Source organism: Felis catus, chromosome E1 (genome assembly GCF_018350175.1).
Source record: "Felis catus isolate Fca126 chromosome E1, F.catus_Fca126_mat1.0, whole genome shotgun sequence".
Taxonomy (NCBI): domain Eukaryota; kingdom Metazoa; phylum Chordata; class Mammalia; order Carnivora; family Felidae; genus Felis; species Felis catus.
In genome coordinates, this window is record NC_058381.1 from 19353034 (window position 1) to 19366365 (window position 13332).

At 39.3% G+C, this 13332-nt stretch overlaps 1 protein-coding gene across 12 annotated transcripts in view; it reads left to right on the forward strand.

Moving 5' to 3' along the window:
• The window catches only part of NF1 (neurofibromin 1), a 248922-nt gene that overhangs the window by 103482 nt on the left and 132108 nt on the right, over positions 1–13332 (forward strand). For 11 of the 12 annotated variants that reach the window (XM_023243531.2, XM_023243534.2, XM_045044229.1 and 8 more), the window contains 5 exons: positions 1841–1964; positions 3335–3496; positions 5216–5465; positions 6007–6080; positions 6382–6465. In XM_023243531.2, the coding sequence (XP_023099299.2) occupies positions 1841–1964; positions 3335–3496; positions 5216–5465; positions 6007–6080; positions 6382–6465 (694 nt within the window). The remainder of the gene's footprint in view (positions 1–1840; positions 1965–3334; positions 3497–5215; positions 5466–6006; positions 6081–6381; positions 6466–13332) is intronic. The other variant, XM_023243527.2, reaches the window with a different exon arrangement.

Here is a 13332-nt window from a genome sequence, read left to right on the forward strand (position 1 = left end):
CACAGCAATTTGGAAAGTAAATTTTTTATATATTTTTTTATTTTTTAGTGTTTATTTATTATTGAGGGACAGAGAGACACAGAGCATGAGCAGGGGAGGGGTAGAGAGAGGGGGAGACACAAAATATGAAGCAGGCTCCAGGCTCTGAGCTGTCAGCACAGAGCCCTTCGTGGGGCTGGAACTCACAAACTGCGAGATCACGACCTGAGCCAAAGTCAGTCACCTAACCAACTGAGCCACCCAGGTGCTCCAAGAAAGTAAAATTTAAAACATTGTGCTAAATAGTATTACCCAACCATAAGTACTGTTACTTAGTGTTTTCTCTTATGTTCCAGATTTCCATGTAGTTACAACTGTGTATTAAATTGTTAGAAATATGAGCTTAGAGTGTTAAAATTACATGATGTTAATCATTTATTTCACTTTTTAAAACTATAATCTTTCATAAATTTTCCATAATACCAATGATTTTGATAAGTGAATTAATAATGAACATCTGTTTAGGGGCACCTGGGTGGCTCAGTCAGTTCACCATCTGACTTCAGCTCAGGTCCTGATGTCACTGCTAGTGAGTTCGAGCCCCGTGTTTTGGGCTCGGTGCTGACAGCTCAGATTCTGTGTCTCCTTCTCTCTCTGCCCCTCCCCTGCCCACGTTCTGTCTCTGTCTCTCAGTCTCTCTCTTAGTTTCTCTCTCTCTCTCTCAAAAATATTTTTAAAAAATAATGAACATCTGTTTAGAAGGTAAAAATATATACAGAATTTTATAATTTATTTCCTAGGTTGTATAAATTATTATCTTTTAAAGAGCACAAAGGCAACACATTGAGAAAAATGGAAATGTGTAATCCTTAGGTGTATTTTGTCATTATCTCATCATAGAAGTGGGTGCACTGTCTTCCCTGGCAGCTGAGTTAAATCCTAGACACAGAGCAGTGATCTTGAATAGTAATGTAATGTGAACCACATACCTAATTTAAAATTTTCTGGGTTGCCGCATTACAGAGTGTAAAGGAAAGGTATTACTAATTTTAATAATATTTTTAAACCCAGCTTCTATTTCTAGAATATCATTCCAATATATAATCAAAATAAAAGTTATTGAGATATCTTGCATTATTTTTTTCCGTCAAGTCTTCAAAATTTGGTTGTGTTTCACACTTAACAGCACATCTCAGTTTGGGCAAGCCACATTTCAAGTGCCCATTAGTCACATGTGGCTGGCTAGTGGCTACAGTGTTGGACAATATGATGACTCTGGAGTGGGGATCAGCAAATTTTTGTCTAAAAGGTCAGGTAGTAAATATCATAGGTTGGTGGACCAGATAGTCTCTGTCTGAACTATTCAGTTTCACTGTCGGAGCACGAAAGCGAAAGCCATAGACAGTATGCAAATGAATGGGTGTGGCCACGTTCCACTGAGACTTTATTTATGGAAAGCAAATAATGGACCGGATTTGGTCTACAGGCAGTTGTTTGCAGATCCCTGCTCTAGAGCACTGGGTTTACATACAGCCTATGCTGTGCACGTAGGCTGTCGTTTCTTCTGAGTCTTCTGCAAAGATGAGATGCGTAGATGAAACACTTGGGAGTTTGGGGATTGGAGGATTTACAGTTGCTTGCTTTTTTTTTTTTTTTTTTTTTTTTTTAACATAATTTGTAGACCTCTTTCCTTTGATTATCGTGCTATTAACATTAACATTAATCAATTTCTTTAAAACAAAATCCTAGCTTCTGTATATTTATATCCATTATGAGAGAATGTCATTCTTATGTACTGATTATACCTCTGTTAGGTTATTTATCGATGATACTGATAACCACAAACTTTATTCTATTGCAGCTCTCAAATGCTTTTTTACATCTGCAAGAAATTAACTAGCCATCAAATGCTTAGTAGCACAGAAATTCTCAAATGGTTGCGGGAAATTTTGATCTGCAGGAATAAATTTCTTCTTAAAAATAAGGTAAGCAAAGTGACATCTTTAAAATGGAAGCCTATTTTGGGGTAAATGGGAAGAGATTAAGAAAATGTATATTCGCCAAATTAAGTCCTACTTTAGCTTTTTCTGCCTACGGTGTCTTCAAAGGGAAATATGTGTGCAGAGGATAATGGCTGAGAAGTTAACATTTTAAAAATTGTTGAGTCTCTGTCCTTGAAGTTGCAATCTTGATAAATTCCAGTTGAGTTCAACAGGACTCTATGGGGCAGGCCGAGGAGGAGTGGGGGCTGCTATAACCAAATTAGATTGAGAAACATATTCTATCTTGTCTCAAGTTTGTGCATAAGACTTGAATCTTATGGTTTAGGCTAGTCCAGTTATCTGTCAAGAAACTTAAGGAAAGAGGTTAAGGGTCTTTAAGTTTATTTACATTTCTGCCGTGACAATTTCACCTCTTCAAATATCTGAGTCCTCTCCCTTACGGTTGAGTGAAAAGTCTTGATTCTGAACTGTTAAAGTATGGGGACAAGATTTTAGGGAGTTAGAGAAGAGCTTTAAATTTCTTTTATCATAAAGTTTCTGTAGTCAGTTAAATTTTTTTCTATTATGGTGTAATTTTTGGAGTTCTTGATTCAATGAATTTTTATCTTTTTCTAGAATAATAACTCCAAGATATCTTAAACATATTATACTCATGTTTTTCAGTGTACCATGCAGCTTGTTAAATTTCTTTGTTTAGAAATGGGCTAATGGTGATTTAGGTTTTATACATGAGGGTTATCTTAGTGTGTTAATATAGTGGGATTTGGCATTATCCCAAAGATAAGGAACAAGATTAGACTTCAGGGTTTCATACCTTTGCCTATGGTATAATTCTCCAGAGTATAAGCATTAGTAATCCAGTAATAATCTGCAGTACTCTGGTCAGTAAAGTTGCAACAGGCTTGGCATATTTACCAGTGTTAATTACTGGTCCAAAGGAACTTAGTGTCAAAAGAGTTAACTTCCAATTATCCTGATATGGCACAGGGTAAAATCTTATGGGGAGAAAATTGTCGTCATTTGTAATTGACTGAGAAGTACCTTGTATTTTTCATATGGTAGATTTATGTTGTTGATGTTTAACTGTGCTCATGTTAGATCTAGAAATGTTAATTTGCATTTCTAGAACCTGTTGTTTCTGGTGATTTGAAGGGTGGAAGGCTGAGGAGCTTCAAATACACTGAGCAAACATTATTTGTACTATTGGGTCTCTAGTGAATATTCTTCAAGGATTAGGAGTTGGGATGAGAAGTTTTCCAGGATAGTTGCAAACAGAAAGACAGCTCATATTATGTATTTAGTTTTCTTGATTATCAGTGCTTCAGAAAGGCTTACTTATTTCTTCTTTTTAGCAGGCAGATAGAAGTTCCTGTCACTTTCTCTTCCTTTACGGGGTAGGATGTGATGTTCCTTCGAGTGGAGCTACCAGTCAGATGTCCATGGATCATGAAGAATTAATACGTACTTGTACGCCTGGAGCCTCTCTTCGGAAGGGAAAAGGAAACTCATCCATGGTAAGCAGCTTCTTTTGTAGTTTTCCTGTATTATTGTCATCTGTGCTGTATGTTTTTTCCTGAATGAACTTTGGTAAATTTCAACTAGATGATACAGTGTAGTAAAGAACTGCTTAGATTCTAGTTCGATCACTGATCTTTGTGGAACCTCAGGCAAGTTCCTAACAACCCTGTGACCCAGTTCATCAGCTTTAAAATGGGGATAACAACAATTTATGTCCCAGAAGTGTTGGAAGGATTAAATGAGATTGTGTGTAAACAGCACTTGATTGATTGACACTTATTGATAAACTATAACTGAGAGCTACAATTATCATAAACCTCTACTGTACAAAGGACCATTCATATCCATTCATATCGCAGAAGTTTAAAAGTTGTACCACCTAACAAAAATACAAATTTACTGGAGATAAAGCATTTTGCTTGAAATAGATAAGTGTCTGTGTTTTTTGTGTTTGTGTGCATAATTCTTTTTAAAAATAAATCACAGTACAAGTGAAAATAGAAAATCATGACAAAAGAATGTCTCTTCCAGACCAAACCTGTTTTGTTTTGTTTTTTACTCTTAAAAACCTAAAAACACGATTTGTGGCATTTAGGATGCAGCTGCCAATCTAGAGAGTACATTTCTTTTTTTTTTTTTTAATTTTTTTTTTTCAACGTTTATTTATTTTTGGGACAGAGAGAGACAGAGCATGAACGGGGGAGGGGCAGAGAGAGAGGGAGACACAGAATCGGAACCAGGCTCCAGGCTCTGAGCCATCAGCCCAGAGCCTGACGCGGGGCTCGAACTCACGGACCGCGAGATCGTGACCTGGCTGAAGTCGGACGCTTAACCGACTGCGCCACCCAGGCGCCCCGAGAGTATATTTCTTTAATACTTATCAGTGGAGATGAGTGTCTGCTTTTTTCATGGGAAGGTCAGCAGCATGTATTCACAGCCTTGTTGTAGGATTAGGTTAACTTCCCTAATCTTTGCCATATATAGCCTGCAGGAATCTTGATTATACTGATATTCCACAGAAGATCTTGCTGGTCCACTTGACCGTTGGCATTTTACTGTTAGACTTGAAAATCTAGAGGTACAGACCAAAGCTCTTTTATCCCTAATTTTCAGTATAACCTTCTGTTGAGGAAAAACAACAAGTAAGCAGTATAGTGTTTACTGCAGTCTATGTTGACTGCAGAATTTACATTCATGTTGTAAATGAGGATTCCTTTTGGAACTCTGTAACCCAGAATCAAGTATATCTTCTACAGCAACATTCGGTTCTTGTCCGTGCCCTTATTTTAGTCCTTGTTGCAGCGGACTTACTTTATTTCTTACTACTGGTGGGTAGATAGAATTTCTTACTACTTCTTTTGTCATTTATAATTGAGTTGGAAGTGCATTGCATTTTTCATTCAGTAGATTTACGCCACGGGTACTTTACTTGTGTTTGCGTTAGACTTCATCTATATTTCTAGGATCTAAAGTAAGGATAATACCTATTCGATTTGAAATTGGACAAGTAGTAGCATTGTATTGGTCCAAATCATCTCATTTCTCATTCAGACAAGATGTTTAGGGGTTTGAAAATTCCTGTCATGGTTGCAGGGGAAAGCTTTTGCGTGTTCTTGAATGCCCACATACACGGTACACAGTGTGTTGCATTGTTGGATTTGATAAATAAAATCACCTGAGTTGCAAACATAATGCCTCTCATCCCTGACTCCCAGGATAGTGCAGCAGGGTGCAGCGGCACACCGCCGATATGCCGACAGGCTCAGACCAAACTCGAAGTGGCCCTGTACATGTTTCTGTGGAGCCCTGACACTGAAGCTGTTCTGGTTGCCATGTCCTGTTTCCGCCACCTCTGTGAGGAGGCAGACATCCGGTGTGGGGTGGATGAAGTGTCGGTGCACAACTTCTTGCCCAACTATAACACATTCATGGAATTTGCCTCTGTCAGCAATATGATGTCAACAGGTAAGTGTGGATAACGTCCCCCCACCCCGCCACTCAGTTTGCCTCGAGTCACACGACATCTGATTGTGCCAGGAATGTAGGAACTGCTTGGTAAGCTTAGAGAGTTAATTCAAGAAGCTCACCTGAAATCCTTTTCTACTTAAGATGGGGTGAAAATAAATAGCATTTGAAACAAATTGTTAACTTCTCACTGAGCTTTTAACACGCAGTACAATTGTTTAAAAACTGGCAGTATAAATTACTGTCAGTTTCAGATTGTGTAATTTACTGTGGCTGAACTGTATATGGTGAAGTTTCAAACACACTGGCCTATGTTTTGAGTAAATAATAGGTGGGAATAGCTTATTTTATGCTGTGGATATTGTAGAGTCCAAGTTAAATACCTTTCCTGTGAGGCTAGCAAAAGGAAGCGTTCACCTTTATCATAGGAAGCATTCATTCCACTCCTCCTACTCTGCCTTGGGGGTTTGGCCCGCCAGCCTCTCCCATGGCATTCAGGGCTCTAAGTGCAACGAGTTGATGTGCTGTTGTCTTTGCTTAGGAAGAGCAGCACTTCAGAAAAGAGTGATGGCACTACTCAGGCGCATCGAGCACCCCACGGCAGGAAACACAGAGGTATGCTCTTTGTAACAGAAACAGCTCCCCGGGCCCCACCCTCGATCGGAGAAGCCGCATGTTGTGTGTGTGTGTGTGTGTGTGTGTGTGTGTGTGTGTGTGTGTGTGTGAGAGAGAGAGAGAGAGAGAGACAGACAGACAGACAGACAAGGAATGGCTTTTGAAGCAGATCTAATTTATATGTGCATATTACATGTGGGATATTATACCTCTAGTATGCACCAAGTTTGAGACCTATCGCTGATTGATTTTTAGTCCTAAGTTTACAATTGCTTTCAAGTGGTAATTGTTTTCATTTTAGGCTTGGGAAGATACACATGCAAAGTGGGAACAAGCCACAAAACTAATCCTCAACTATCCAAAAGCTAAAATGGAAGATGGCCAGGTGAGTTTGTGAAGTTGATTTTTGTCTTTTAATTGATCTGCTAAACGTGTGTACTTCATTTCAGTAATCTTTGGAGTCACTCTTCGTATAACATATATATAGTCGTTGTAAGACTTATTTAGTGTTGGTTCATCTAAAACTGCACTATTATGGGGGAGCGTGGTGGCTCAGTTAAGTGTCTGACCTCGGCTCAGGTCATGACGTCATGGCTTATGAGTTCAGCCCCACGTCGGGCTCTGTGTGCTGACGGCTCAGAGCCTGGAGCCTGCTTTGGATTCTGTGTCTTCCTCTCTCTCTCTCTCTCTCTCTCTCTCTCTCTCTCTCTCTCTCTCTCTCTCTCTCTCTGTCGCTCCCCCACTTGCACTCTCTCTCTCTCTCCAAAATAAATAAACATTAAAACTGCTCTATTATGATAGCCACTAGCCACATGTGGCTACTTATGTTTAAATGAAAATTTAAAGTAATTTAAATACAGTTAAAATTCAGTTTCCCAGTCTTACAGTAGCCACATTTCAAGGATTCATTAGCCGGATGTAGCAATTTGCTACTGTGTTGAACAGCACAGGTATAAAGTGTTTCCATCATTGCAGAAATATGGGGGAGCAGGAGCTAGAGATGATCTGTGGTAGAGACCCTTCCTTTACCCTCTTTCCTTCTCTTTTTCCATCAGAGTATTTCACAGAATTTTCAGGAAAGGGATGACAAAGTTAGATAAAATAAATTAAAATTGAAGCAATACATTTTACTATTTTGTTAGGTATTCTTTTTTTCTTTAAGTTTATTTATTTTTGAGAGAGACAGAGACAGCATGAGTGGGGGAGGGGCAAAGAGAGAGGAAGAGAGAGGATCCCAAACAGGCTCCGCACTGTCAGCACACAGCCCACGCTTGGCACACACTTGGCATAATGTTTGTAAGGTTCGTTCATGTGAGTCCAAAGCTTTGTAAAAGAAGTTTAATATTCTGGGTTGGTTCTATCAGTCTATGACAAAAATATATTAGTGGCTCTTAAAAAATGTATATGGTAATCTAAGTTTGGACTTCTTTTTTTCCCCTTTTTCACATCATTTTTTTAATTGGAATATAACATACATAAAAAGCATGTATAAATCAAAGCAACAGTTCAGAATATTAGGAGATGAACATGCCCGTGGAACCAGCACCCACAACAAGAAAAAAAAATCCTTACTAGCACATGGGAAGCCTTTGTTGTGCCCCACTTCCAATCACTAAACAACCCAAGAGTAACCATTATCCTGACTACTAAATACAATAGCTTTCCTGTTTTAAGCTTTCTGTAAATGGAGTGCTGGAGATGTAGTCTTTTATATCTGGCTTCTGTCACTCAACATTGTGAGAGTGACCTACACTGCTCTGGGCCATTGTCATTCGTTCACTGTTACTGCTGTATGTTATTTCGTTCAGCAGACAGTTCACAATTTAATTTTTCTTTCTATTCTCTTTGAACACTGGATAGCTATACAAAGACTATTGAGTTATTTTGACCCGTGCTGCTTTGAACATTCTTGAATGTGTCTTTTGGTAACTGTCTAGGTATATTTCTGTAAAGTACATACTTAACAGTGGAACTGCTGGGTAATAGGGTATGCAGGTACACATATGGAGAATATAAATTGATACAGCAAGTACTTAAAAAACACTTGTGGTTTCACAAGGGCTTTTAAAAGACAACATTTAACATTTTTTTTTAATGTTTACTTATTTTTGAGAGACAGAGATACAGAGCATGAGTGGGGAAGGGGCAGAGAGAGAGGGAGATAAAGAATCCGAAGCAGGCTCCAGGCTCCGAGCTGTCAGCACAGAGCCCGACACGGGGCTTGAACCACAAACTGTCAGATCATGACCTGAGCCGAAGTCAGATGCTTAACTGACTGAGCCACCCAGGCTCCCCATACAATTAACATTTTTTAAAATAATGTTTATTTTTGAGAGACAGTGTGTGTGCGCAGGGGAGGAGCAGAAAGACAGGAAGACAGAATCCCAAGCAGTTGCCACACTGTCAGCACAGAGCCCGATGCAAGGCTCAAACCCACAAGGTCAGATCATGACCTGAGCTGAAATCAAGAGTCAGACTCTTAACCAACTGAGGCACCCAGGCGCCCCAAGCAATTAACATTAAAAAAAAAAAAAACTGCTATAGCACCTCTGTAAATGATGAAACATTCAGCCATTAAAAGCATTCCTCTTACTGGAATTATTACCACATCGTATGTTAAATAACTGGAATTTAAATAAAAACTTGAAACAAAAATTAAAAAAAAAAAGCATTCCTTTTAAAGAGTATATGCATGGGGCATGTGGGTGGTTAAGTTGGTTAAGTGTCTAGCTCTTGATTTCAGCTCAGGTCATGCACGGTTCTTGGTATCGAGCCTTATGTGGGACTCTGCACTGACAGCTTGGAACCTACTTGGGATTCTCTCTTCTCACTCTCTCTCTGCCCCTCCCCTGCTCACACTCTCTTTCTCACAAAAAAACATAAGGGGCGCCTGGGTGGCTCAGTCGGTTGGGCATCTGACTTTGGCTCAGGTCATGATCTCGCGGTCCATGAGTTCCAGCCCCGCGTCGGGCTCTGTGCTGACAGCTCAGAGCCTGGAGCCTGTTTCGGATTCTGTGTCTCCCTCTCTCTGACCCTCCCCCATTCATGCTCTGTCTCTCTCTATCTCAAAAATAAATAAACGTTAAAAAAAAAATTTAAAAAAAAACATAATAAAAAAAAGATAAAGAGTATATGCCAGACCGATTCACTAACAGACGTCTGTGGTTTCTTACACCTGCATGAATAATTTTTCTATCGTGATTGTCAAATTAGAGCTCTTTAAAGACCAAAAGCAGAAAATAAAACATTGTATATACTTTTTTCTAATTCAGTGAGGTAAAAAAAATATCTTGAAGTACTTAAATATTCAATAAAATTAGTTATATCAGGCCTTGGCAGAGGTAAGTTGAAAACATTATACATGTATATATAATACATAATATATTAATATAAATAGATATAAATATGTATATAACATAATTATACATATATGTATAATATATATAAATTACATGTATATATACATATATGTATATATATAAATTTGTTTATTCATTTTGAGAGAGAGAGTGAGCTCAGGTGCATTCATGAGAGCAGGGTAGGGAGAGAGAGAGAGAGAGAGAAAGAAGAGAGAAGAGAAGAGAAGAGAAGAGAAGAGAAGAGAAGAGAAGAGAAGAGAAGAGAAGAGAAGAGAAGAGAAAAGAGAAGAGAAGAGAATCCCAAGCAGGCTCCGTGCTGTCAGTGCAGAGCCTGACACGGGTCTCAATCTCATGAACTGTGAGATCATGGCCTGAGCCGAAATCAAGAGTTGGACGCTTGACCGAGGAGCCACCCAGAGGCCCCTGCTGCAAACATTATATTAACATTACATATTCAGTTAATAACTGAATTTACTATGCCAGAAAATGGAACGTTATCAAGGGAAACCTGAAATGTACTAGTGGAACAGAACTGAAATGTAAGAAACTTGTGGTAATCATTTGGACCCTATTAAATAAACAGTAGCATTCAAACTAGGAAAAAACACTAACCTAATTCTTAATGTGCTTCAGAAGTCAAGACAAAAGATCCGTCCAGAGAGAACAATGCCACTATCAAAATTTTAATATTTCAGCTTAACTTTAACTTGACTTCTTTAGCTTTTTTTATATGTAATATGATGTAGTTCAAGAACATTTAACTGTAACTTGAAAACAGAATACTCACTATGACGTTCCCAGAGGCAAGAAGGGAATAAGCATTATTGTTTCTGTTGGAGGGAATCTAACCAAGACTGCCAAGAAGTGCTGCGAAAAGCAAGGCTGAGTGATAAAATATGAACCCTGTGAGAGAAAAGTCTTTAAACCTATTGTAAAAACTTCAGTTCCTAAAACACAGGTTGATGATAGTACATTAAATTCACCATACCTAGTCGATAAGAATATACAGAATGAGCTTTGCCATGTAAAAACTTCCTCTTTACCTGTTCTTGCCTAAATTTTCAAGGCAGCCTTCAATGAATCTCATTCGAATCTGTCTATAAGCCAACATACCAAGGAACAGAGAAGTTTCTCTGTTTCATTTCTTAATCCTTCAGAAAGATAAATTGAATCATATCTTGAACTGTATCCCACAATAAAGTGTTTCCAAGCAAACATTACCCAAACTAATGCCTGTTAGAGCATTATGTTGAATTGATGTTTTTGAACTAACTGCAGGTCCTTGGGTCCTTGACTAAGATGTTAATGGTAAAGAGATGCTAAATTGGGAAGGTGATGTTGGAGATAAGATGTTCTACATGTGAATTAATCTGAACTAACTGCTCGTCACACCCAGATGCTTCATCACAATCAGCCATATTCTGATTTTGCACTGATCTGGATGCTACTGCATCTGACGTCAGCCGCACTTAGCATATCATCAGCAATATGCCCATCATGGTGGTAATAATGGTAGGGTGGTGGTGCTGTGGACCAATAAATGGCAGGCCATTAAAGGATCCATTCCCAGTAGCGCCCCCCCCCCCAGAAAGTCCCCAGTGTGTGCAATACAAGATTCTTGAGATGTTTGTGCTATACGAATGGTGTTTATTTCCCCTGAAGTACCATGCTCTGGATCTTGAGAGTGTGAACAGGCCTCTAGCATTTGTATTTGATTCTCTACTGATGGCATTACTTAGTGTTAAAAACCAGGTCCTTTCCTGTTCCGTTGCTTGTCCCACTTCTTTCTGATGGGCCTTGGGAATCCCCTAAGCAAATGCCTGCTTGACTTTCTAACTTTCTGTTCTGAAGATCTGTACCACAACTGCTTTTAGGAGGATTGTGACCACGATCGTCATCTTCATCATCTTCTTTAAAGGGTTTCATATGTGCAGTGTCTTCTGGCCATACCTCCCTGCTAGGGCTCCCAGCTGACTGGCTTGCATGGCTAGAATTCATCTCATTGCTAGATCCATCACTGTGCCCACTACTGTTACCGGGGCCACTGCTTTCATCTTCACCGTTGTTGGCAGTTTCGTCAGAACTTCCCTGCACAGATTCCTCCGTGTCTGAAAGTCGCTGCTGCACGTGTTTGGATCTACTAATAAGTTGTTCATCCATTTCAATGTCACTGCCTCCACTTTGATGGGTATCACTGTTATCAGTACTTTAAGGGCTGGCTGCAGGTGACCAAGGTGATAGAGCTGCTCTTCTGAGCTCTTCTTCCTCTTTCTTATTTAATTTAGTATTTAATAACGATGCAGAAGAACTCTATTTAGATACCTGAGCCTAGTACTTTATTTAATAATGCTTTAAAAGAAAAAAGGTTTCATTGACGTTGATGCCCAGTACAATGTTTGTTCACCACGAACACTTGGCTCAAGGATTGAGACTGGATAAAAGAGATGTCTAAGTGGTAGTGGATCCACATTCTTGACAAATAAAGGAAATAAGTCACGTGGGTACTGATCACCGTGTTCAGCACTGCTGCAGCCCACGTGCGGTCAATATGCTGAGGACTCAGTCGCTCTTCTGCTAAAAACTTCAAACTCTCTTGGCACTGTTTGATAATCTCAGTATGTAAATTTGCTCCAAATCTATGTTCTACCACATTGTTGCTTATAAGCCAGTTTGTAAGTTCTTTTGCGATGGTCATTTCTGTGTCTGATACCAATGATTCTTTATTGTACAAGTCACCGAAGGTATGAAGTTGATTCATTATCTGACTCAGTCCAGCCAACCTCACAAAGTAGGTGACAGAAAATACCGAAGTGTAAGATCTAGGCTTTCTCTGTCAAAACATGCTGTCAAAGCAGAGATTTGTAGGCAATGACCCTGTCACCGTGCTACATGTTAAGTCACCATGTTGCAAGCTGCACTCTGTCTCTACTCTTGTTCAGCGAATTTGCATAAATACCTATAATGTAGATCCTAAAAGGGATAGTGTGCTGCACGACCGCAGGGATGGTAGTCATACTCTACTGTTAGCTCCAGCTGTAATAAACGCATGTGTCATAAGAAATGGTAGTTTCAGGAGTTCCTTATTCAAAGCAATCCATCATGGGAGAAAGGCCATTTTTCCCACAAAACAAACATACATAATGAAGCAATTGCAATGGTACTTCTACACCTTGTTTATCATAGAATGCCCCTAATGTGTTGCTTTCTTGGGTTGATATGTCCTCTGTAATAGGATGAGTATTAGCTTATAAGCAGTATATAAAGAGAACTGAATTTGAAAAACCTTTGCCACACATAGTAAGAGTTTTTCTTTCTCATCTGTACTCCATAAACTAACAGGATCAGAACTCTCTAAAGATGACTCCTCAGTCAGATTCTTGTAGGATTTGATTATTTTCTGTTGTTTCTTGTTTTTCTGCACTCCCTTCCTTACAGTCCCTTCCTTCCTGTTTAGTGGTTCTTTTGCTTGATTACTCTCATCTTGCCATGCAGAATCTGTTAATAGCATAATGCGGGCGCCTGGGTGGCTCAGCTGGTTAAGCATTTCAATCTTGGTGTCGGCTCAGGTCATGATCTCACAGTTCGTGGGTTCGAGTCCCATGTCCAGCTCTGCGCTGATGGTATGGAGCCTGATTGGGATTCAGTCTCTTCCTCTCTCTCTGTCCCTCCCCTGTTTGCACTCTCTCTCTCTGCAAAAATAAATAAATTAACAATAAAAAAAAATAGTAGTGCAGTGTTTGCAAAGCTGGTCCCAGAGTACTTGAACTTGGGCCATCACTAATAAGTGCACATACTACTTGGTTGAAAATTTCCAAATGCTCCATGGGGGAGGGGAAGGAAAAAAAAAAAAAAGGTTAGAGTGGGAGAGAGCCAAAGCATAAGAGACTGTTAAA